Source organism: Macaca fascicularis, chromosome 2, assembly GCF_037993035.2.
Source record: "Macaca fascicularis isolate 582-1 chromosome 2, T2T-MFA8v1.1".
NCBI classification, from domain to species: domain Eukaryota; kingdom Metazoa; phylum Chordata; class Mammalia; order Primates; family Cercopithecidae; genus Macaca; species Macaca fascicularis.
This window is the reverse complement of record NC_088376.1, coordinates 169,718,684-169,742,222: the sequence shown is the minus strand read 5'-3', so window position 1 is coordinate 169,742,222 and position 23,539 is coordinate 169,718,684. Positions and strand designations below refer to the sequence as shown.

Below are 23,539 nucleotides of genomic sequence, written 5' to 3'. Positions count from 1 at the left end.
TTTAAATCTATACTCTTAGATGAAGATATGAGGTTGAAGTAGTTGAATTTTACCCTGAAACTCATGATTTTTCTATGTATTACTAACATTTTTTTTAATTACGTGAGAAACAAAAAGCAGGAAAAAAATAAACAAATAAATAAATAAATCAGGTGACTACCCCATACTCTGATTTAGTTACTATTTTAATTTTCCTGGGGAAATCCTGGCAGTCCATTAATTGTTTTTGCAAAAATAAATAAGGTTAAACTTACTTGGGTACCACAGACAGCAAAATTGTCACCTACATAATTATATTTTCCTCTCTCCCACTAAAACTAAATCATACTGTATAACATGGGAGAAAGTCTATATCTTGATCACCTTTGTATTCACAATGCCTGTTAAGTTTGTTGACTAACCATAGTAAAAATATTATACAGGCTTTTACCTTGATGTTGAAAGACAAGATGCTTAAAATACTAACATGTTTGTAAAATTTTAACACACCATTTGATAACATGATTATAATAAATTCACATAAATATAACTAAAATTTAATTCAAATCAACAAATTATGAAAATTAATATATAGCAAATAAATATATATGTAATTAATAGACTAATATTTCTTTTCTGAGCTTATTAGTATATGTATTGGTGTATAGGTAAGTAGTGTGTATGTATATGTGTGTGTGTGTGTGTATGCTATAGAGTAAAATTGTACTAATTCAAAATAGAGTGGTACCTAACTCAACTAAAGAGTTTCTGCACTGCAAAATAAATCATCAACAGATTAAACAGATAACCTACAGAATGGGAGAAAATATTCCCAAACTATGCATCTGACAAAGGGCTTATATTCAAAATCTATAAGAAATTTAAAGTAATCAACAAGAAAATAACCCCACCAAAAAGCAGGCAGAGGACTTCAATAGACATTTTTCAAAAGAAGACACGCAAGTGGCCAACAAACATGAAAAACGCTCAACATCACTAATCATCAGTGAGATGCAAATCAAAACCACAATGAGATACCATCTCACACCAGTCAGAATGGCTATCATTAAAAAGTAAAAAAATAAGAGATGTCGGTGAGGCTGTAGACAAAAGCAAATGCTTATATACTATTAATGAGAATGTAAATCAGTTCAGCCACTGTGGAAAGCAGTCTGGAGATTTCTCAAAGAAATAAAAATAGAACTACCATTCAACCTAGTAATCCCTTTTCTGGGGATATACCCAGAGGAAAATCATTGTACCAAAAAGACACATGCACTCATATGTTTATCACAGCACTATTTATAACAGCAAAGACATGGAATCAACCCATCAGTGGTGCACTGGATAAAGAAAATGTGGCATATACACCATGAAATACTATACAGCCATGAAAAGAATGAAGTCATGTCCTTTGCATCAGCATGGATGCAGCTGGAGGCCATTATCCTAAGCAAATTCATGCAGAAACAGAAAACCAAATATTGCATGTTCTCACTTATAAGTAGGAGCTAAATCTTGGGTACACATAGACATAAAGACAGGAACAACAGATACTAGGAATTCCAAAGGGAGGGAGGGAGGGAGGGAAGGGGCAAGGCTGAAAAACTTCCTATTGGGTACTATGTTCACTACGTGGGTGATGAGATCAACAGAAGCCCTAACCTCAATATCACACAATATATCCTTGAAACAAACCTGCATGTGTACCCTCTAAATCTAAAATAAAAATTTTTTTTTAAAAAGAGATATAATCTAAGTTATATAAAACATCTTTTAAATGTATATTATTATGTTTGTCAAAATTAATATGCCCAAAATATAAATATAATAACCAAGTTAAATGAGATCAATCTATGAAAAAAACTAGAGTTGACAAAAGAAGCATGTCCTATAGTGTAGCTTAAGCAGATAGATTCTTTGTTCACAAGAATTTGTTGCTGAACATCAGAGTTGAAGGATCATTGGAGGAATTTGTATTTCTTGAGCCCTTGTTTAAAAAGAAATTCTGATTTTAGAGGATTCCACTTATTCATAAGTAAATAACAATTTTCAGAGAAAGAAATTATGTTAAAGTTTTAAGAAGAAAATGTAGAATGTAAAAAGAGAGATTTACATTAATGCAATTTAAATTGTGAAATATAAACAAATTATAACCAACCACAAGCAGCCTATCTCATTACCAAATAGTTAAATTGAAAGAGAGAGATAAAGCATTTCAGGTTACTGGATCTGTTCAAGAAAAAGAAATTTTATAAATTTAATAAAGACATAAATGTCTAAAATTAAATCTTGTATAGAAATATGAATGAATATGTGATCCAAATATGTAAATGAAGCTATTCAAGCCTCATGGAGGGAAGTTTTGCCCACCATCTTTTTAACTTCCTTCAAACCACTGCTCTCACCTCCCCTTCTTCCCGTCCTTTCTCTCTTCCCTGGTGGCAATATAAAACCTCAGAAGGCTAAAAGCATGTTAGTAGCTATGAGAATAGAAATTGGTTACTATCTCTTCACTATCTTAGATGAAAATTAGCAATTGGAGAAATTATCATTTATCTAATATTATTATATTTAATTTTAGCAGGAAAACTCCCTTTTACATGCTGCTGCCCTGACAAAAGGCTCTTTCAAACCCAGAATGGGTCAGATTGTAACTTCTAAAATTCCCCCCCTCTAAATTACAACTTACTGAGGGCAATGACTGCTTCTCTCCATCTCTATTTCCCAGAATGCCTAGCACACTGTCTTCAGTCTATTAGCAATTCAAGAAATGTTTGTTGAATTATTCAATTCATTAATTTGTGCATAACTAGAATCTGATCCTTTCCTTTTTTTTTCTTTTTTTTTTTTTTGAGGTAGGGTCTCACTTTGTCACCCAGGCTGGAGTGCAGTGGCATGAACATGGCTCCCTGCAGCCTCAACTTCCCAGGCTCAAGAGATTCTCCCACCTCAGCCCCCCAAGTAGCTGGGACTACAGGTGTGCACCACTACACCTGGTTAATTTTTGTATTTTTTGTAGAGACAGAGTTTTGCCATGTTGCTCAGGCTGGTCTCGAACTCCTGAGCTCAAGTGATCTGGCTGCCTCCTGAGCTCAAGTGATCTGCCTGCCAAGCCTCCCAGGGTGCTAGGATTACAGGTCTGAGCCGCTGCGCCTGGCCTGATCCTTTCCTTTTAATCCCAGGGGACAGCAACAGACCCTTAGTGGAGTTCTGAAAATCTTAAAATGTGTTTTGATGTACCTTCAGCTCCCTTTGTTTTATCTCACCTTCTCTTCTGACTTGCCTCTTCTTAAATTCCTGTCAAAGACTCAGAGCTTTCAACGTTTGTTCATGGCCATCTAGGAATTTCACTTTAAAATTGTTTAAACACGGTTAAGTTCTGTATAATCTCTTTTAAAATTATACCATGGTTTAAGTGATACTTTATAAACGGCACATTTCTTGCTATTAAAAGAAAACTTTAGCCAAATTAAATTTAACAGAGTTTAATTGAGCAAAGAACAATTCAAGAATTGGACAGCCTTCTGAGTCAGAGTAGGCCCAGAGACTCCAGTACAGCCACGTGCAGGAAGATTTATGGACTGAAAAAAGAAAATGATGTACAGAAAACAAAAGTGAGGTACAGAAATAGCCGAATTGGTTACAGCTTGGCATCTGCCTTATTTTAACACAATTTGAACAGTTGGCCACCTTTGACCAAAACTCGGTAACTGGCTCAAGAGTAGGCTAGAGTCTAACTCCCTTTAGGTTATAGTTCACCAGGTACAAAGAAACCTGTAGGCGGAACTCAAAGTATATAAGGAGGCAGCTTTAGGCTAAACTTGATTTAACATTGCTAAAATTTAGAAGACACAAATTTAAAAACTGAAGTAGAGGGCCGGGCGCGGTGGCTCACGCCTGTAATCCCAGCACTTTGGGAGGCCAAGGCGGGCAGATCACAAGGTCAGGAGTTCGAGATCAGCCTGGCCAATATGGTGAAACCCAATCTCTACTAAAAATACAAAAATTAGCCAGGTGTGGTGGTGCACGCCTGTAGTCCCAGCAACTCAGAAGGCTGAGGCAGGAGAATTGCATGAACCCAGGAGGCGGAGGTTGCAGTGAGCAGAGATCTTGCCATTGCACTCCAGCCTGGGCGACAGAGCGAGACTCCATCTCAAAAAAACAAACAAACAAAACAAAACAGGCAAAAACTAAAGTAGAATCAATATAATATATTAATAATCTTTAAAGGGTTAATTAAAAGAGTACTTAGGGAATACATGATGGCTGACTTGTTCTTCCTAGAATTCCTCACAAGATATAGAGATTATATATGTTCATCTCCAGAGAGGAGAACTAAATCTAATGGGGGCCATCCCAGCGAGGCAGAATCTTATTCAAGGCCCAAAAAGCTCTCTAGTGAGCCATGTAAAAGTGGGGTAAGCTACTTTGTGATTTTCCTGGTGTTGAAAATGTTTAAGAAAAGGCTATAGTTTATACAGCCACCCATCCAGCATGAATAGAGAGAATTCATATATTGGAATAAAAGTTGAGGTTCTTCTGACTCTGCTGTTTAGAATCTAGGCATGTTTGTCTAATACAGACCCTGCCATCCTGGAGCAGTGAGAAGGCAGGGCACTGCCAAACCATCTCGGAGTTTTTTCAGAGTACATATGCCCAAGCCCCTCTCCACATAGAACTAGCACAGTAGGTCCAGGAAGGCATCTGAGCATTGGGTACTTTAGGAAAACCTTCCAGGGGACTCTAATATACCACCCCACCCCATTCAGGGAAGGAAGGCTAAAAGAAAGCAAACAGCATAACTTTTGACAGAAACTTGTCCAAAGATAAGGAAAAAAAAAAAAAGCCATGAAGAGAGAAAATTCCAGGTTACAAGATGATTCAGCGTGAATTAGTTTAGTTACACCAGGGATTTAATAACATGTTCTATTTTTATGTTTTATTTAAAAAGCAAAACTGAGTCAGTGAGTACACCACTCTGTCTCTGTAAATATTCCTTATGTAAGAGGCCAGTTGGTGGTTTAGGCCATGTGGTGATAACTACTAACTATCCAAAAGGCAAGCATAGTAAATTGCCAGCTAAGGACCTCAATGGAAACTGTCTTCTAACTACCTGCATTGCAAACCTAACATCATAATGTGATGACAAACACTAAATCCCCTTGTCAATCATCCCCGCTTCTACATATCTTCAAAGACTCTTATTTTCCAGACCAATTAAAACTTGCTATTTTGTGCCCTATTTCCTAAGAATTGTCTTCTCTGATAGCTCATCTGATATAATGTGAAAGTACTAATACCTTACAACGGACAGATGCATAAGTGTTTCAAAAAGGGAAATTGATTAATTAACTTGATAGGCATTGGCAAAAGTAAATGGGAATAAGAAGCCTTCTGGTTTCCTTCACTCAGGTCTCATGAACTGCAGCCTTTCCACTTGTGCAAAGGACAGCCAGAAAAACATCATTTCTCTTTATGGTTATTTGGCATCAAACAAAAGCTTAGTTTAAATTAAGATCATGCATTTCTACCAAATCTCTAAGAACTCAAGTTTCTTAGAATTACCTAAGATGGGTTGGCACACTTTTTTTGTAAAGGGCAGGTAGTAAATAGTTTCGGCCTCGTAAGCCAGATGGTCTCTGTCACAACTACTTATCTCTGTCTTTGTTGTGTGATGGCAGCCATAATAAACAAAATGCAAGCAAATGGATGTGGCTGTGTTGCAATAAAACTTGATTTACTAAAACAGGTGGGAGGGTACATTTGGGCTCCCCGGGCTATAGTTTGCTGACCTCTGACCTAAGAAATGAAAATACCAAAATTATACATATTTATCCAGGGTGGATACACGAGTGTGAGAAGATCCAGTGGTATGTCTGAATCCAGAGTCACAAAAGGCATCGAAGCAAGCTCCATATAATCATAGAAGAAGCTCTCTGATATTTTCTTCTTAACTTCCTCCTCTGCCTCTTCCACAGCTGGGGCAGGGGTTTGCTGAGATACTAAAAAAATAAAATAATTTAAGAAGAATGATATGGTTTGGCTGTGTCCCCACCCAAATCTCACCTTGAATTGTAGTTCCCATAATCTCCACATGTTGTGGGAGAGACCTGGTAGGAGGTAATTGAATCACAGGGGCTATTACTTCCATGCTGTTCTCATGATGGTGAATGAGTTCTTACAAGATCTGATGGTTTTATAAGGGACATTTCCCTCCTTCACTCTGCACTTCTCCTTGCTGCCATCATGTGAAGGACATGTTTGCTGCCCTTTCTGCCACAATTGTAAGTTTCCTGAGGCCTCCCCAGCCATGCAGAACTGTGGGTCAAGTAAACCTCTTTCCTTTATAAATTACCCAGTCTCAGGTATGTCTTTATTAGCAGCGTGAGAACGGATTAATACAAAGAGTGTCTGGTAAATCCAAAATTGCATTTTGCAGAGACAGGAGGAATGTACACAGCCTGCAATACTCTAGCATTACCTACTACTACTGGCCTGAAGATAGGACACAGTCATCAGTGAGCAAGGAAGGAAGAGCCATCAGGCACATGTGCATCAGGAGTAAATGCTGAGTTCTGGTCTGTCATGGTGCAAGAGTCTCTAAGGGGAACTCCCAATTACTTCCAAGGGAGAGTTGAACTCCCACTAATCTGTAGTGGAACAGTTTTTATACCTTCTTAAAACCCAGAAGAATGAGTATCAGAGTACTGTATGTGATCCTCAGAAATAAAAACCACAAGTCTAGGGCTGCTAAAGTACCCTACCAAAATATGTACAATACTTGCCCTTTTATCATTCCCACACATAAACACATCCTGCAGATTTTTCTTTCTATGGATTTATAACTGTTCCATTAGTCTGTGCTTTGTCTTTAAAATAGTGACAATTACTGACAGAAAACTAATAATACCTACCTCTAGTGCTTTGCAAATCATCATACTGAAATGAACTCAAACTTCCTTCCAAACGTTCCTCATCTGAGTCTTCTTCTAAATATGATTCTTCCCCTTCAGTAAATGTTTCATCTGTGGCATCTTCTAAAAATGTGTCATCTTCTTGAACAGGAGCTATTAAAATTTGTTTTAATAACTTCTAAATTTTGATTAAACATTTTCTTACATCTAAAGCAGCTAAAACTTCCAATTTGCTTGTGCTATAGATGTAATAAATTCTAATACATACTCAAAAATTTCTAGAAGAATCATTTTATTTGGTCAGTCTTGTAACTTTACAAAATAAAAAAGGCTTTTCTGTTTTTTAATCTCCATTTTCACTTCATTTCCAGTCTATTTCCTATCACTAAATACTTACAATAAAAAGATAAAGAAAAAAAAAGAGGTTAGTATGCTGCTATCATAATTTCAACTAAATTCAATTTTACCAACTTTTATAGGGAACCTGTTACGTTAAAGACAAATAAGGCTTATTGTCTTTCTCTGAGTATGATGATTTCTCTTGGAAGTGATATCACAGGAATAAGTTGGAATATTGGCTTTAGGACAAGCTGGGAATGAGAACTGGGATAGGAGTAAAATGGCCCCAGGTATAAGCCAACATTCAGATCAAGTCCAAACATGGGGATGGTTAAAATATACAATGCCAAGTAGGATGGGTATACTTTCATATAGGGCTAGGTGAATTTTCAGAAGAATAAGGAAGAAAAGGCAAATGTACTACTAAGTACCAGAGCTACGTAGTAGATCTGAGATGAGGCTAAAGATTAGGAACAAAGCCCAACACTAATATGAATAAGATCAAAAAGCTGAGCCAACACAATTAGTTGCAGAACAGGACAGAGTTCCTTAGGATTCATGTATTTGGATGACAAGAAAGTAATACTGGGTGCCTAAATCAGCCAAACAGATTCCCCAAGTGGAGGCCCTGGAGAACTATTCTCTAATAATACTTTAGCTCTTTCTTGTGACTGTAGCAACCAAAGACTATTTCCTCATTTCAAGATTACGGCACTACAAGCATAACACTCCTAACTGCTGGGTTCCCCGGGAAAGGAGTTAGAACTGGTAGATAAGGTGATCACTGATTAACGAATTGAGAGTGAATACAGATGAAGGAGAAGAGGTAACAAAAAATAATGGGTATTCTGAGACTAGAGAAGGATTGTGCCTCTGAGGGAAAACTAGAGTTTGGGGGAAAAAAACTAATTGGGCAGGAAGTAGGCACATTAAACCAAGCTGATGAATCAGCACACTTAGGCAACTTTGTGAGGGCTGGATATTTCTATAATTTTTATAATCCTGAAATAGATGGGTGGAAGACTTATGGTTTGAAGAATAGATCAGTATTTGCCTTTCTATTCTTGGAAATAATCTAAAATCAACATTGAGAATAAATGCCAAAAACACAAACTCCATTTTTTTTGTAGAACTAGAAGCAGTTAAAACTCAAAATCACGAATGGATGGCAGGGCTGCTGGCAAAACGGCTGGCAAAATTAGTGGAGACTGAACAAGGATAGGTGCCGGAGGAAGCAAAGGAAAGTGACCAAGGAGAAAGGAATGCCATAACTGTAGATATCAAAAAGAATCTGCTGGGATTTTTGCTGTATGACCCACAATTTTATACGTGAGTTTCTTCATTTTTTTGTTTGTTTGCTTCCTCCAGCCAATGTACGTAGCAAGCTTTGGGGCCTCTCCTCTGCAGCTATCACAGAGATACTGCTTCCCACAAACAGTTTGCCTCTGTGATTCCTTATTTACCTCTACCTTTTCCATGAGATTGAGAACACTGTAAGAAAGCCTACAAATGCTATGGTTGCACATACAGAAAAATCCGTAAGGCTACTTTATAAAAAAATTAATAAGAACTAAATTATAATTTATTATAATTTTTAAAAGAGTTCAGCATGGTTATTGCATACAACAACAATATACAAATATTGATAGTGGGCATGTATACTTTGGCTATTATGAGGTAACTAGTACCAAGCTGCTCTCTTACTATGATTGTGGAATTACTTAGTTTTTCCTTGATTCTGTCTATTTTTGCTTTGTGTATTGTGATGTTGTTACTAGGTGAATACATATTTATGATTATTATGTTTTCTTAACTGATCCTTTTATCTTTATGAATAAATTGATCCTTTTACCCTATGTCACTGGTAGTACTCTTTGCCTAGAAGTCTATTTTATCTGGTATTCATATAGTCCCTCCACCCAGATTATGCTTACTTTTTGCATGATATATCTGTTTCCATCCATTTACTTGCAACCTATTTGGATCATTATACCTAACATGTGTCTTCTATGAGCATCATATAGTTGGTTCTTGTTTTTATTAGCCATGCTGATAATCTCTGCCTTTTTATATTGATGTTCAGCTAATAATGTAATTATCGATATGGTTAGATTTTAATAACATATGCTTGTGAAATTAACAAATAATATTTGATAATTTATTTTCTGTTTTTCTCCTCCTACCTGTCATTTTTCCCTCTTTTTCTCTTTCCATGTTTTCTTTTAGATCATTTACTCTTTAGAATTCTATTTAAATTTCTGTTGACTTTTTAGCAGTTCTGTGTTTTATTAGTGGTTGCTTCAGAGATTATACACAACAATTTTTCATAGTCTACTTAGAGTTACTATTTATTTTAGTAATACGTATCTTTCAGCAATTGATAGAACTAGTCAAAAACTTAGTAAAGACATAGATGATCTGAACATCGCTATCAACCATCCTGACCTCACATTTATAAAACACTTACACCTACCAATACAGGATGCACGTTCAAGTACACATGGGTCATTTACCAAGACAGATCACTTGCTGAGACATAAGACCACTTTTAATACATTTAAATGGATTGCGATTATATAGAATAGACATGTTCTCTGAAAAAAACAGATGTAAGTTAGAAACCAATAATGATAAGATACCTTGAAAAAAAGTTCCATATTTGGAAATTAAATTACACAATAAAAATAATTCATGGGTCAAGGGGAAATCAACAAAGAAATCACAAAATTTTTCAAATTAAATTATTATTAAAATACAATATATTAAAATTGAGATATAGCTAAAGCAGTCCTTGGAGGGAAATTTACAGCTTTCAATACATATGTAAGAAAAGAACAAAAGTCAAAAAAAAAAAAAATCAATGACCTAAATTTCCACCTCAAGAAGTTAGAAAAATGGTGCTGACGAGCTGACGGGTGCAGCACACCAACATGGCACAAGTATACATATGTAACAAACCTGCACGTTATGCACATGTACCCTAGAACTTAAAGTATAATAATAATAATCATAATAAATAAATAAATAAATAAAAAGTTAGAAAAATAAATGAAGAAAAAAAAAACCAAAGTAAATGAGCAAAGCCAAAATCTTAGTCTTTGAAAAGATCAACAATATTGATAAGTTCCTAGCTAGCCCAATGAAGAAATAAAAGGGAAACAACATAAATCTCCAACATCAAGAATGAAAACAGATCCTACAAAGTTATGTCAACAAATTTGACATTTAGAAGAGAAGTGAGCAAATTCCATGAAAGATACAAACTTGTAAAACTTAGTAAAGAAGAAATAGAGGGCCCTCTATTTTAAAAAATTGAATTAATGGCTTAAATTTACCCACTCATCAAGAAAATTCCAGGTCCAGACAGTTTTACTGGTAAATTCTACCAAGCATTTAAGGAAGAAATAATACCAATTCTACACAATATATTTCTGAAAATAGAAAAGAACAAAACACTTCCCAAAACTATTAAATAAGCTCTGCAATAATTTAATCCTTTGATAAGAATCAGAAATCAATGCCTAGTAACTAACAATCCTTCACCATTGTGAGAAATGATGGATGGTTTAGCTGGTACACTCAGCCTAAATTTCTTACTAGAACTCAGAGATAGCAGAAACTTCTTGTTAAGTAGTCCCAAAGAGCAAAAACTTGCCCTGATGTTTTAGCAAGCCTGAGAGCAAAGCAAGGTATCCACAGGTGTGGGGAATGCAGCCATCAGCTATTGAGAGGTGACAATGTGCCAGCAGCCCTCGCTGGCTCGTGGAGCCTCCTCGGCCTCAGAGTTCACTCTGGCCTCGCTTGAGGAGCCCTTCAGCCCACCGCTGCACTGTGAGAGCCCCTCTCTGGGCTGGCCGAGGCAGAAGCCGGCTCCCTCTGCTTGCAGGGAAGTGTGGAGGGGGAGGTGCGGGCAGGAACCGGGGCTGCTTGCGCTGCACTCGTGGGCCAGCGCGAGTTCCAGGTGGACATTGGCTTGGTGGGCCCTGCACTCAGCGGGGCCGGCTGGCGCCCCCAGCCCCAGGCAGTGAGGGGCTTAGCACCTGGGCCAGCAGCTGCAAAGGGTGCGCCGGGTCCCTCGGCACTGCCGGCCCGCACATGCCAGGCTCCCTCAAATTCTCGCTGGGCCTCAGCCACCTCCTGGCGGGGCGGGGCAGGGCTCAGGACCGGCAGCCCACCATGCCCGAGCCCCTCCCACAGAGGTCTCCCACAGGGCCTGAACCTCCCCTGGGGGCGCTGCCCCCTGCTCTGCAGCGCCTGGTCCCATAGACTGCCCAAGGGCTGAGTAGTGCAGGCGCAGCGTGGGATTGGCGGGCAGCTCCGCCTCCGCCAGGGGCGGGATCCACTAGGCGAAGTCAGCTGGGCTCCTGAGTCTGGTGGGGACTTGGAGAAATTTTATGTCTACCTAGAGGATTATAAATGCACCAATCAGCACTGAGTCTAGCTAGAAAATTGTAAATGCACCAATCGGCACTCTGTGTCTAGCTAAAGGTATGCAAACGCACCAATCAGTGCCCTGTGTCTCCTAATCTAGTGGCAACTTGGAGAACTTTTGTGTCTAGCTAAAAGATTGTAAATGCACCAGTGAGCACACACCAATCAGCAACCTGTCAAAACGGACCAATCAGCTCTCTGTAAAATGGACCAATCATCAGGATGTGGGTGGGGGTCAGATAAGGGAATAAAAGCAGGCTGTCCAGCCAGCAGTGGCAAGCCCCTGGGGTCCCCTTCCAGGCTGTGGAAGCTGTGTTCTTTCGCTCTTTGCAATAAATCTTGCTGCTGCTCACTCTTTGTGTCGGCGCTGCCTTTATGAGCTGTGACAATCACCTTTATGAGCTGTGACAATCACCGCGAAGTTCTGCAGCTTCACTCCTGAAGCCAGCAAGACCACGAACCCACCAGGAGGAATGAACAACTCCATATGCGCTGCCTTTAAGGGCTGTAACACTCACCACAAAGGTCTGCAGCTTCACTCCTGAAGTCAGCGAGACCACGAACCCACCAGAAAGAAGAAACTCTGGACACATCTGAACATCTGAAGGAACAAACTCCTGACACACCATCTTTAAGAACTGTAACATTCACCGCAAGGGTCCACGGCTTCATTCTTCAAGTCAGCCAGACCAAGAACCCACCAATTATGGACACGGTATGAGGCTGAACCAGGAGAGAGACCTCTTCACGCAGCAACAAGGTACAGGATGTTCAGAATGCCAGAAAATTATTTCACATTATCATTTGGGATTCTAAGACCTGCGATATGTGAACTAATTAATGAGCTGAGCACTGGGCCAGGTCACACTTGAAAAGCTCTGCCCCTAAGAGAGTCTGACATAAGGAAGGGAGGTCCTGAAGGCAGTGCTAGACAAAGGGTCATTATTATTAAATTCATCACGGGAAAGTTGAGAGTAGCATCCAGGAAAACACTGCCAAGGACTGGAAATCAACAGACAATCCTGTGTCAGAAATGTGGGGAGTAGAGAAAAAGGAAAAACAAGGGGGGAACAAACTAAAGTTTCTGAGGTAAGTGATATAATCATACTTTTTGGAAAGAACTCTAGTGGTGGTGTGGAGGGAGATCTGGACAGGAAGACTGAGGTAGAAATCCATGTTGCAAGAGTCCAAACCAGAGAAGATAAATGACTAAAATAAAATATATTGTGGAGAAACTGGATTTACAAGACATGTCTGCGATAGATTAAAAGAATTTAATGCAGATTTTGCATGTGTATTGATTTTCCCAGGACCTGATCTTATCTAGGTGAATAGTCAAAATTAAATTTCTAAAATCATATTTAGAATTAGAACCTTAAAAAGTCAAGATTGCACTAAGATACCTAACAGTGTGAGAGTCAGAAAGAGCCAGCCATCTTTCAAAAAATCCTACTTATAAAATTTCTCCTTTTTTCTTCCATTGCAGTCTATGAAGTCCTTCCACATGTTATCCAATTTAATTCCCAAGTGACACATAATTGTTTTAATGGGTGAGAAAACTGAAGCCCAAAAAGATGTGGTAATTTTTCCAAGGTCAAGCATCTCTAAATGGTAGATACAGGACTCAAAACCAAAGTCCAGGTCTCTTTCCGCTACATTGTATCAGAAAAGTCCATATAAGACTTAGTAGCTCTCACAGGAGAACTCTAGACGAGACGTGTGTATAGGTTATTATCAACCTGTGTGCCAGGAGCTGTGATAAACAGGTAAAACACAGACTGCTTTTAAGGAACTTTGAGCTTTTGTAAAGGAGTTGAACAAATAAACCATTTCTGTTCTATAAACCCAGATATGCACTATTTATATTTTGCCCATTTTTTTGACTTTTAGAAAATTATTTTTATTTTTGTTAAAATACATGCCCATAACTTAAAAAGTCAAGTAATGCTAAAAGACTTGTCTTTTAAAATACTCGACTTTTCTTTGCTTAACAGCCTTCTCTCTCCAGAAGAATCGCTTTTAGCTTTTTTTTCTTGAGACAGAGTCTTGCTGTGTCGCCAGGCTGGAGTGCAGGGACGCGATCTCGGCGCACTGCAAGCTCTGCCTCCTGAGTTCACGCCATTCTCCTGTCTCAGCCTCCAGAGTAGCTGAGACTATAGGCGCCCACCACCACGCCCGGCCCACTTTTAGCTTTTAATCTTTTTTCTTCTGATATTTACCTCCATATATCTAAATAATATGGATATACTGCTCTCTCTAGCCACTTTTAGACAGTGTTTATTATGGGAAGATGAAGAATGTTAAATCTCTACCTCCACTTGCTATCTCTTCGCCCTTGCAATATAATTAAAGTGCAACAAAACATAGTGAAGTCTATGCTTACTGTTTTTAGTATACTGCCTTAATAACACTCATTCCCGAGTTAAGAATGTATTATTTTATTCCCTTCTTGAACAACTCACTTTTCTAAAGCTAATACCTCACTTTTTTTCACTTTTTAACTTTCTGGAATCTCCTGATAAATCTTCCCATATCTTGCCATAGTTCTATAAATTCCACTCAATTCAATTTTCTACATGCATCTATCAGATAATCTATTATTTAACATTTTTAACTTTCTGGGAGGTGAAAATTCTCCTTTCCTTGCTTCAGTATAATTGTTCTCTGCATGGCTGCCCAGGTGTCATCCTAGTTATTACCTTTGCCTTATTTCTATTTTGAATCTCCTATTTCCTGTACCATAAGTAGTCTTTTTTCTTTGCTAACTCCATGAGTTTTACGGATCCCACCTTCCTACAGCTCTCTGGGAACAGGGAGTATAAGAGATCTGTTTTGGCCTAGCACGGTAGCTTACGCCTGTAATCCCAACACTTTGGGAGGGGATCACCTGAGGTCAGGAGTTTGAGACCAGCCTGACCAATATGATGAAACCCCACCACTACTAAAAATATAAAAATTAGCCGGGTGTGGTGGCAGGCGCCTATAATCCTAGCTACTCAGGAGGCTGAGGCAGGAGAATCACTTGAACCCAGGAGGCGGAGGTTACAGTAAGCCAAGATCGTTCCATTGCTCTCCAGCCTGGGCAACAACAATGAAACTCCGTCTCAAAAAAAAAAAAGAGATCTATTTTATAACATCCTGCTCTTTCTATTCTACTATAAAAAATGATTATTTAAATGTTTACCTAAATTTAATACTTTTAAAAGTATACATATTATCTTTACTTACATCTTGATTCCGATTTAGAAGACCTCAAAGACTTCTTCCCATCACTCTTTGATGTAACTGATTTCTCCCCATCAGTATCCTGATCATCTGGTTCCTTCATTTCCTCTGTAAGTACAAAATTGGGATGAGATATGGATAATGCTGTAAAATAGAAACTAACAGATTTCCCCCTAACAAATTTCATAAGCACCGAACACCATGTGTGTCAATAATCCTTTGTTTGCACAGGATCCAGGATGACCCACCAGCAGGAGTGTGCAACTACCATCAGAGACCTCTGACCTCTGCAAGACGCTAATTATAATCACAGATTCTCTTTCTCTGGGTGAACTGTCATTGTGGTGCACTTTGGTTTTCCAGAGGTCCACAGTGAAACATACTACCAAAGTTCATCTTTTCCCCAAATGCTTCACCACTAAAATTAACCTGCCATCCTACCTTTGGTCCATCCCTCCCTCTTTCTCTATTTTCAAATTCTCTTGGAGTTACTAATCAACTTCAGTTTTTAAAATATTTTTCGAGCATACCTGCAGCGTATCAAGTCTTATGTTGGGTGCTAAATTACAAAACTGGAGAAGAGAAATATGGGCCCTAACTTTCTGGAGCTCGTTTAGAAAGATAGATATTAAACAAGCAATTAAAATAATGAGTGCTACTAAAAGGAAAATAGAATGTACTGTGGGCATGTATAGCAAGAATCCTAAAACATGATAGGGGGTTAGAGAAGAGGGGTTTGAGACATGGATGACGGTCAGGAGTTGGCCAGGCATAGAATGTGAAAGATATGTTAGGCACATCAAAGAGGGCTGCATCTTTAAAGGGCTGCAAGCAGTCTATTGGCTAGAGTGGGAGAGTAAAATGGATACTGAAGAGGAGGTGGGTACCATATCATAAAGTTGTCTCTAAGCTTTGCTAAGAAGTTTATACCTTATTTCCTTGACAACTGAAAACTATTAAACGATTTTAAAAAGGGGAGTGACACAACAGGTTTTCTCTGCCCTCTGTCTATATTGCAGCTTTTCATATATTTGAAAACACCTTCCTTATAAGTCTTCACTTCTCTATACTAAACACCCCATGTTTCCTCAACATTCTTCTATGATATGCCTGGCAAGCAGAATGGAACACCAGTTCTATTTGGATCAGATTTATAGTTAGATTAGGGTCTGAATCCCAGTACTGACATATAACTAGCTAACTAAACTTTACATGAATTCTCCAACTGTAATGGGAATGAAGACAAAACTTTTTACAAGCCTGCTATGAGGGTTATTTAAACTGCCACACTGTTATATCTTCCTGGTCTCTGAAGATAGACTGGTATGCCTAAAGCAGATATGGTACACTACATGATCAAAGGACAAAGGAGAGTGTAGTATGATGACTGTCTCCCTTCAGATGGGCACTAGGGTTCATTCTATGTTTTCCTGCAGTGACATCATAATGATGCCTTCTTTTGATATGGGGGACAACAGTACATTGTCTAAACATTTGTATTATAAACTATCATCAAGAAAGATACAGACCGGGCTCAGTGGCTCATGACTGTAATCCTGGGAGTTTGACAGGCTGAGGCAGGAGGACTGCTTGAAACCAGGAGTTTGAGACCAACATGAGAAACATAGCAAGACCCTGTCTGTATTAATTTGTTCTCACACTGCTAATAAAGGCATACCTGAGAACGGGTAATTTATAAAGGAAAGAGGTGTAATTGACTCACAGTTCGGCATCGCTAAGGAGGCCTCAGGACACTTACAATTACAGCAGAAGGGGAAGCAAACACCTCTTTTCTTCACATGGCAGCAGCAAGGAGAAGTACAGAGCAAAGGGGAAGAAAACCCCTTATAAAACCATCAGATTTTGTGAGAACTCACTATCACAGGAACAGGATGAGGTAACTGCCCCCATGATTCAGTTATCTCCCACCGGATCCCTCCCATGACACATGGGGATTATGGGAACTATAATTATGATGGGATTTGGGTGGGGACAGAGCCAAACTGTCTCTAAAAAAAAAATTAAAATGGCCAGACATAGTGAGGTATGCCTGTAGTCTCAGCTACTCAGGAGGCTGAGGCAGGAGGATCACTTGAGCCCAGGAGTTTGAGGCTGCAGTGAGCTGGGATCGCACCACTATTCTCCAGCCTGAGTGACAGAGCAAGACTCTGCTTCTAAAATAAAAAAATAAAAAATAAAAAAAGATATGGTCTAACATGATACTCATGTTATTAAATTTTGTATTTTGTACTTTGGAGGCATTCTTCTGGGTTACAAAAATAATGTTTTACTTTTTAAAAAGTGTATGTACGTGTGTGTATTTTCCTTTCTTTTCTTTTTTAGCTGTGAATCTTCCTTCCTCTCTCTCTCCATCCTTTCTTCCTTTTCTCCTTCCCTTCCTTCCCCTTTCCTTCTACCTAACTGTAGAATATATACCTTTTGGGGTTTATGGAGGGGGTGGGGTTAGGAATCAAACCATAAAATCCTTTAAGTTGCAAAATCTTTTCAAATTCATATTCTATCATTCGGTATATTTTCTATTCCTTCCAGTTTTGGACACACAGGCTTACTTTTCTACATTATAGTGAGTAACTGGTTTAAAAAAAAAAAAAAAAAAAAGAACTATGCAGCCAATTCAATTATTACAGAGCTTGGTTATAAATGACCACATACTGTGGGTAAAATTGTTTAGATAGGTACACACACACCTATATTCTATTTTCTCCCTCGCTTTCATAATTTAAGTCAATTTAATTCTTAAAACTATTGAGCATATTATTAAGCTAGGCATTGCAGAGGATACAAAGGTGAGCAATATACAGTCCCTGACCTCAATGTATAATTCAAGATGAAGAAATTAACAATTCTCTTTCAAAATAGTTTCAGAATAAACTTATCTTCTAAATCACTGATTCAGATCCATCAGAAGTTGACCAAAACAAGGATGGTTTGATAGTCGTGACTGAAGTGACTGATCACTAATGATTTATTTGATAAAAATCCACATTTAAAGAATTGGAAAGAAACTAAAGCACTCCCTAAGTTCCCATGACGCAGGTCTCAAATAAGTGAAGGCAAGGCAGTTCCCTGGGTTTTCCAACAAAATTGAACTCTACTGCTGCTAATCAATTGATAACTAAATGAAAATTTTTGGTCTGTGAGTTCAATAGCACTTTATTCTGTAAGTAGGTACTGTTTTAGTTTTCCCTTGCTGCCATATAAATTATCAGACATTTAGCAGCTTAAATAACATCCACTTATTATTTCACCACTTTGTGGGTCAAAAGTCCAGGCCAAGTGTGACTCAGCTAGCTCTCTGCTTAGAGTTTCAAGAGGTTGTTAAGGTATTGGCAGTGCTGCCTTCACTTTCAGAGGCTCTGAGGAAGAATCTACTTCTGGGTTCATTCAAGCTGCTGGCAGAATTCAGCCCCATGTGGCTGTGGAACAGTGATCCCTGCTTTCTTGCTGGCTGTTGCCCAAGAGTCCTTCTAAGTTCCAGAGGCCACTCGCATTCCTTGACTTATGGTACCCTTTAAAGCCAGGAATAATGGGTCGAGTTCCTCCTAGTGATTTGAATCTCATGATTTTCTTTCCTGCTATCATAAGCCTCATGACTTAGTGAGATAACTTTCTACTTTTCAGTCTTCTTTTTTCTGAATACATTTATTTTTAACACTATAACAATGTTAACTGGATATAGATTCTAATAAAAAGAGCCCATAATTTATTCATAACGTAATCATAAGGTGGGTAAAAAACAATTATGGTAACTAAAGCATTCTGAAAACAAAAAAGTTGGACTACAACAAAAGGTAAGTTGGTGTCAAGACAAAAGCACCACACTTTATTCTGTGCTATCTTAAACAATATATTCCTCAAATGGCTAATATTACCATGTAATAAACTTTCCCATCACAAACCCAGTTAATGTCAGGTTGTGTACAATGTGGAAGAAAATACTGGAACCCAAGGAATTTGCCCAGTGTTCTGATGTAGCAATACTGGACAATGAATACTAGGATCTATTCCTAGCTTTCCTGGGTCATAAAAGGTAATTGAAGAACCTGTAAAAAGCAGTGGAGCGGGTCAGGTGGGAGAGACTCCTGTTCTCCTGGAGATTATCAGTATAACTGGTAGGGTAGAATAAGGTATTTTTCTTTCGGGGAGGTTTTTTGTTTGTTTTGGTTTAATAACAAAGGGATTGGGAAGCTACATTGTAACCTGTGGAGACTTTGGAGCCAGAGAGACTTGGGTTCACATCCCTGCTTGCCCAAGAAACAAGTTCCTTAACCTCTTGATTCTTTAATATGTAAAATGGGGGTGATAGGGTTATTTGGTAGAGTTAAACGAGATTTTTCATACACAGAGTTCTCAACTTTGACTGCACTTTAGAATCACTTGGAAAACTTAAAAATGTACTATTAACAGGGTCTCACTCTCCAGATAATTCTTTCACACAATCACGCATAAGAACTGGTTAGGAATCATGACTTTACATAAAACACCTACTACGCACTCAGAAATGGCAGTTGTTTTTACTATACTCCTAGATATTCTCTTTGAGACAGGTAGGGTTCAATAAATAAAATCATGGAATCTTCAGAGTTGAAAGAGGACTTTAGTTTAACTTGCTACCCCATGCAGGTCACACATCCTCAGCATCCACCCCAGCACTGTCAGAAAACCAGTGTTGGCCAGGGCTGAGAATACTGGCTACAGAGTCAGTCTGACTAGGTTTAAATCTTGGCTCATCTTCTTCCTGGCTGTGAGGTGCTAACCCAGTATTTAATTGCTGTGTGCCTCAGTATTTCCATCTTTAAAATGCAGCACCTACTGGATAAGGTTGTTCTGAGTCAACACAGGAAAGCTCTAACAATGATACATGGCAGTCAATATGTAAAATGGTTGCAGGAATGAATTTATTAATATATTTCTGAATAAATGAAAGAACAAGATAGCTTCAATTTAAATATTTCAGGTAAGAGGGTGAGAACATTCTGTTAATGCTCAGCTCTAGTTCTTGGCACATTTTATATTAAGCTGAAATCTGCCTCCCTGCAACTTGGATCCATTTGACCTTTGTTTTTTCTTCTGAGAACACACAGAACAAGCTTTTCTGTGTACTTCAACCATTCAAATAATTGTAGTTGGCTCTCATTTCTCTCCAGATCTTCTCTTTTCCCAGAGAAAGTATCCCAATTATTTCAATTATTCCTCAATGACATGTTCCAACTTTACTACCCTGATAGCTCAAGAAGTTAATTCCCAGTGCATCATATGTCCCTCCTAATTCTATATGCTCTTCATAGGATCTGGACACTCTCCACAAGAGAGGAACTACCAATTCACCTATTGGGGACATTCATTGTATTCCTTTAAGGCAGTCTAAGTTTGGGTTCTAGACCATGTTCTACCTTCTATCAGTAAACTAGCTAGGTTTGTGAGTCTATTTTCAGGACTAGCATAAATTCCCTTTCATTAGATCCAGGCTTATTGGTCCAGCCTACAGCCAATTCTTTTAACTAACTCTTTAGATAGAATGTACAGTTTTGAGCTGTGAAAGTTGTCAGAATTACAATGGAGTCACCAGTGTTAAGAAATAACCTGACAAATAGAGCTGGGGAAGGCTATGAAGAATGGTTTCTCACACTTTTATGCTGGATAACTATCCCAAAAGACTGCAAAGACCACAGCCTTGCACAAAGCCATCACAACCTTACACATAAAAAAAAATACTTCTACAAGGAAATTTGTTCAACAATTACCTGTCCAACCTCAGACTAGCATCACACTTATTGTTGACCTTTGTAGCCAATGATAACTATCTCAAAATAATTATGTAATCTTTTTCATTTTTCCTTTAAAAACCTTTGTTTTCCTTTACCTCCCTGAATACACATATAGTTTACCATGGCACGCATATCCCATTGCAATACCTTACTACTGAATAAACATTATCTTCTTTTAGAAAGCCTCTCTCTGTATGTTATTTAGGTCAACAGGGTCAACCCTAAGGAAGTATAAAGAAAAAGGGAAAATAATAGTACACATTGATGCAGAGGAGTGTGTTGCTATAAGGGTTGGCTGGACGCCAGACAGAGCGCTCTCTAAAGTGGCATTACTCTGATTCATTCACCAGAGTCCAGGTTGTGGTCCTCATGCTCACAAGCTCACTCAATCCCAGCAGTGTGCCAGAGGTGGTAATTTAAAGTTCACAGTGACTGATGTATAAAACAGGCTCTCAGTTTTTACTTTGCAATGTGAAATACAGCTGTGGAGAAAAAAAGTAATAGTTTGTCTTTTTTACTGCTTACTATGTGTCAAGCACAGTTCTAAGAAATTCTACACATATTATTGTATAATTCTCAAAACGACCCTATGAGGTAGGTACCATTATTATTTTATTTATTTATTTATTGACATGGAGTCTCGCTCTGTCACGCAGGCTGGAGTGCAGTGGTGTGATCTCAGCTGACTGCAACCTCCATCTCCCGGGTTCAAGCGATTCTCGTGCCTCAGCCTCCTGAGTAGCTGGGATTATAGGCGCACACCACATCGCCCGGCTAATTTTTGTATTTTTAGTAGACGGGTTTCCCTATGTTGGCCAGACTGGTCTCAAACTCCTGACCTCAGGTGATCTACCCACCTCCGCCTCCCAAAGTGCTGGGATTACAGATGTGAGCCATGGCGCACAGCCTATTATTACTATTTTTGAGACAAAGTCTTGCTATCCATTATTATTATTGTCATTATTTTATAGATGAGAAAGCAGTGCATTTACTCTGAATCCGTTCCTCTCACCCAATTCATGTAAATGATTTCCAAGTCCTGTTACTAACTGTCCAGTGATTAAGCCTTTTGAATTCCTCCCTTCCCTTCATTCCTACTGTCCCTGCTGTCCCTCTGTAGTTCCAGTTCTCATTGTGTCTCACCGCTATCATTACTGTACCGTCATACTTCGTCTTCCCTTCTGTAATCCATTTTCTACACTATCGCTTGTATTTCTAAAACACAGCTTTTAATGTGCCACTCTTGCTTAAAACTTCTAATGGCTCATCACTGCCATCAAATAAGAGCTCAGATTCGTCGGTCTGGCGTAAAGGTCCATTGTCAGAGGGTCTGTAGCTTATTGCAGCCCAGCTACAGTCACTCTCTCCCTAGCCTCCTTAGCTCCTTCTCCTCTCCAAGGTTTTCATCAGCACGCATCCTTAGCAACTCATGATTGATTGGACACACTGAGCAGCACACATGTATGCGACTGTCTTTACCTATTATACAACAAATATTTATGTGCACCTACTATGTGCCATGTATGTGCTAAGCACTTTACTTGTATTATCCTATTTAATAATAATAACAAGAACTCCATGAGGTCACATTATCACCTTTCTTTCTGGAGATGAGGAAGCCGGAGTGAAGAGAGCCCAGCGTGCCAAGCGTCGCACCCAGCTGAGCGCAGGGTGGGTGCCTCGCTGGAGCGGGGAGTCCCAGCACTTTCCCAGCAGACTCGCTGCTGCTCTGACTTCGGGTCTAAGCCGTGCTCCTGCTGCCTGGCTGGCTTCTGCTCGGTCAGACTGAAAGGGTCTCGCAGGCAGGAACCGTGCACACAGTGTCTAGCTCCGAGCCTGAGAATACTCCAGGCTTCAAAAAGTTTGCTGAGCTACCGCAGGGAGGACGAAAGCTGTGTTTCAGCACAGCCTGGGGAACACTGGTCCAGCCTGAGAGAAGCCCAAGTGGGGTTCGCTGCCCTCTAAGCCACAAACAGATTTAAGGAGGAGGGTGTGGAAATTGCCGTCTGCCGAGGTCCAAACTCACCGAAGGTACTGACCGCCGCGGCTCCTCTCTTCACAGCTTGTGCCGGAGGCCTCTGTTTACTCCGGTTACCGAGGCAACGCTACCCCTCTTCCAGGGAGGCGGAACCAGGGCGGGCCGTGGGGCGCATGCGCGGCCGGCGTCCAGCTTTCCGGGACATCTAGCAGCGGTGACGCTGGGAACCGGGTACCTGTCCGCCCTCTGGTCGGGCCTTTTCCGTCTCATGACACTGGTTCAAAGCCAAACAGAAAAGCCCGACGAGTTTATTATCCCCTAAAGGACGTCATGTAGATAATTAAATGACATGAATACCGTCGAAGATACCTGCCCGATATTCTAAAATGGACCAACGGAACCCTGATGGCGGCGTTCCTATGTTGAGGTTTTAACTTCGATTTTAAGAGGGGTCCTGGGAGATAGTAGGCAGCTTGCCGGCAACATCAACAACAAAGATACATGGTGGGATTTTTGTTATTTTTAAAGCTATATCATCTCTGTTGGCTTTTAAGAGTAAATAAGGTTTTATGTTGTGGGTTTCTTGGTCGCAGCGCTCTGGGCAAAAAAGTAGAGGCCTCCCTTGACAGATTTCTAGGTTTAGCAGTTTGTTCAACCTCTCTGTAGTACTGTGGTCATACTGCTTTGTAAAGTACCTAGCCTAACGTTATTACTTACCAAATACTATTTTAAAACCGTCATTCCAATATGTGACAAAGGAGTTTGTATACAGAATGTATAAAGAACTCTTATAATTCAATAAGAAAAACCCACCAAATTTCTTAAATGGGCAAAGGATTTGAATGCTTCACCAAATCAGATATATGTATGGCCCGTAAACA

The 23,539-nt window shown here is 39.3% G+C and overlaps 1 protein-coding gene across 5 annotated transcripts in view; it reads right to left on the bottom strand.

Moving 5' to 3' along the window:
- CFAP44 (cilia and flagella associated protein 44) overlaps positions 1–22,760 on the bottom strand; it is a 148,926-nt gene extending 126,166 nt beyond the window's left edge. For 3 of the 5 annotated variants that reach the window (XR_006695992.2, XM_005548130.5, XM_005548134.5), the window contains exons 1-4: positions 22,707–22,760; positions 14,895–14,999; positions 6,897–7,049; positions 5,831–5,984 (exon numbers count right to left, since the gene is read on the bottom strand). Coding sequence is in view for 2 of the 5 variants with exons in the window: in XM_005548130.5 (XP_005548187.2) it covers positions 5,831–5,984; positions 6,897–7,049; positions 14,895–14,994 (407 nt within the window). In the remaining 3 variants the exon portion in view is untranslated. The remainder of the gene's footprint in view (positions 1–5,830; positions 5,985–6,896; positions 7,050–14,894; positions 15,000–22,706) is intronic. The other 2 variants (XM_065539185.2, XM_074033447.1) reach the window with 1 other exon arrangement.
- Positions 22,761–23,539: the final 779 nt, after the last annotated feature.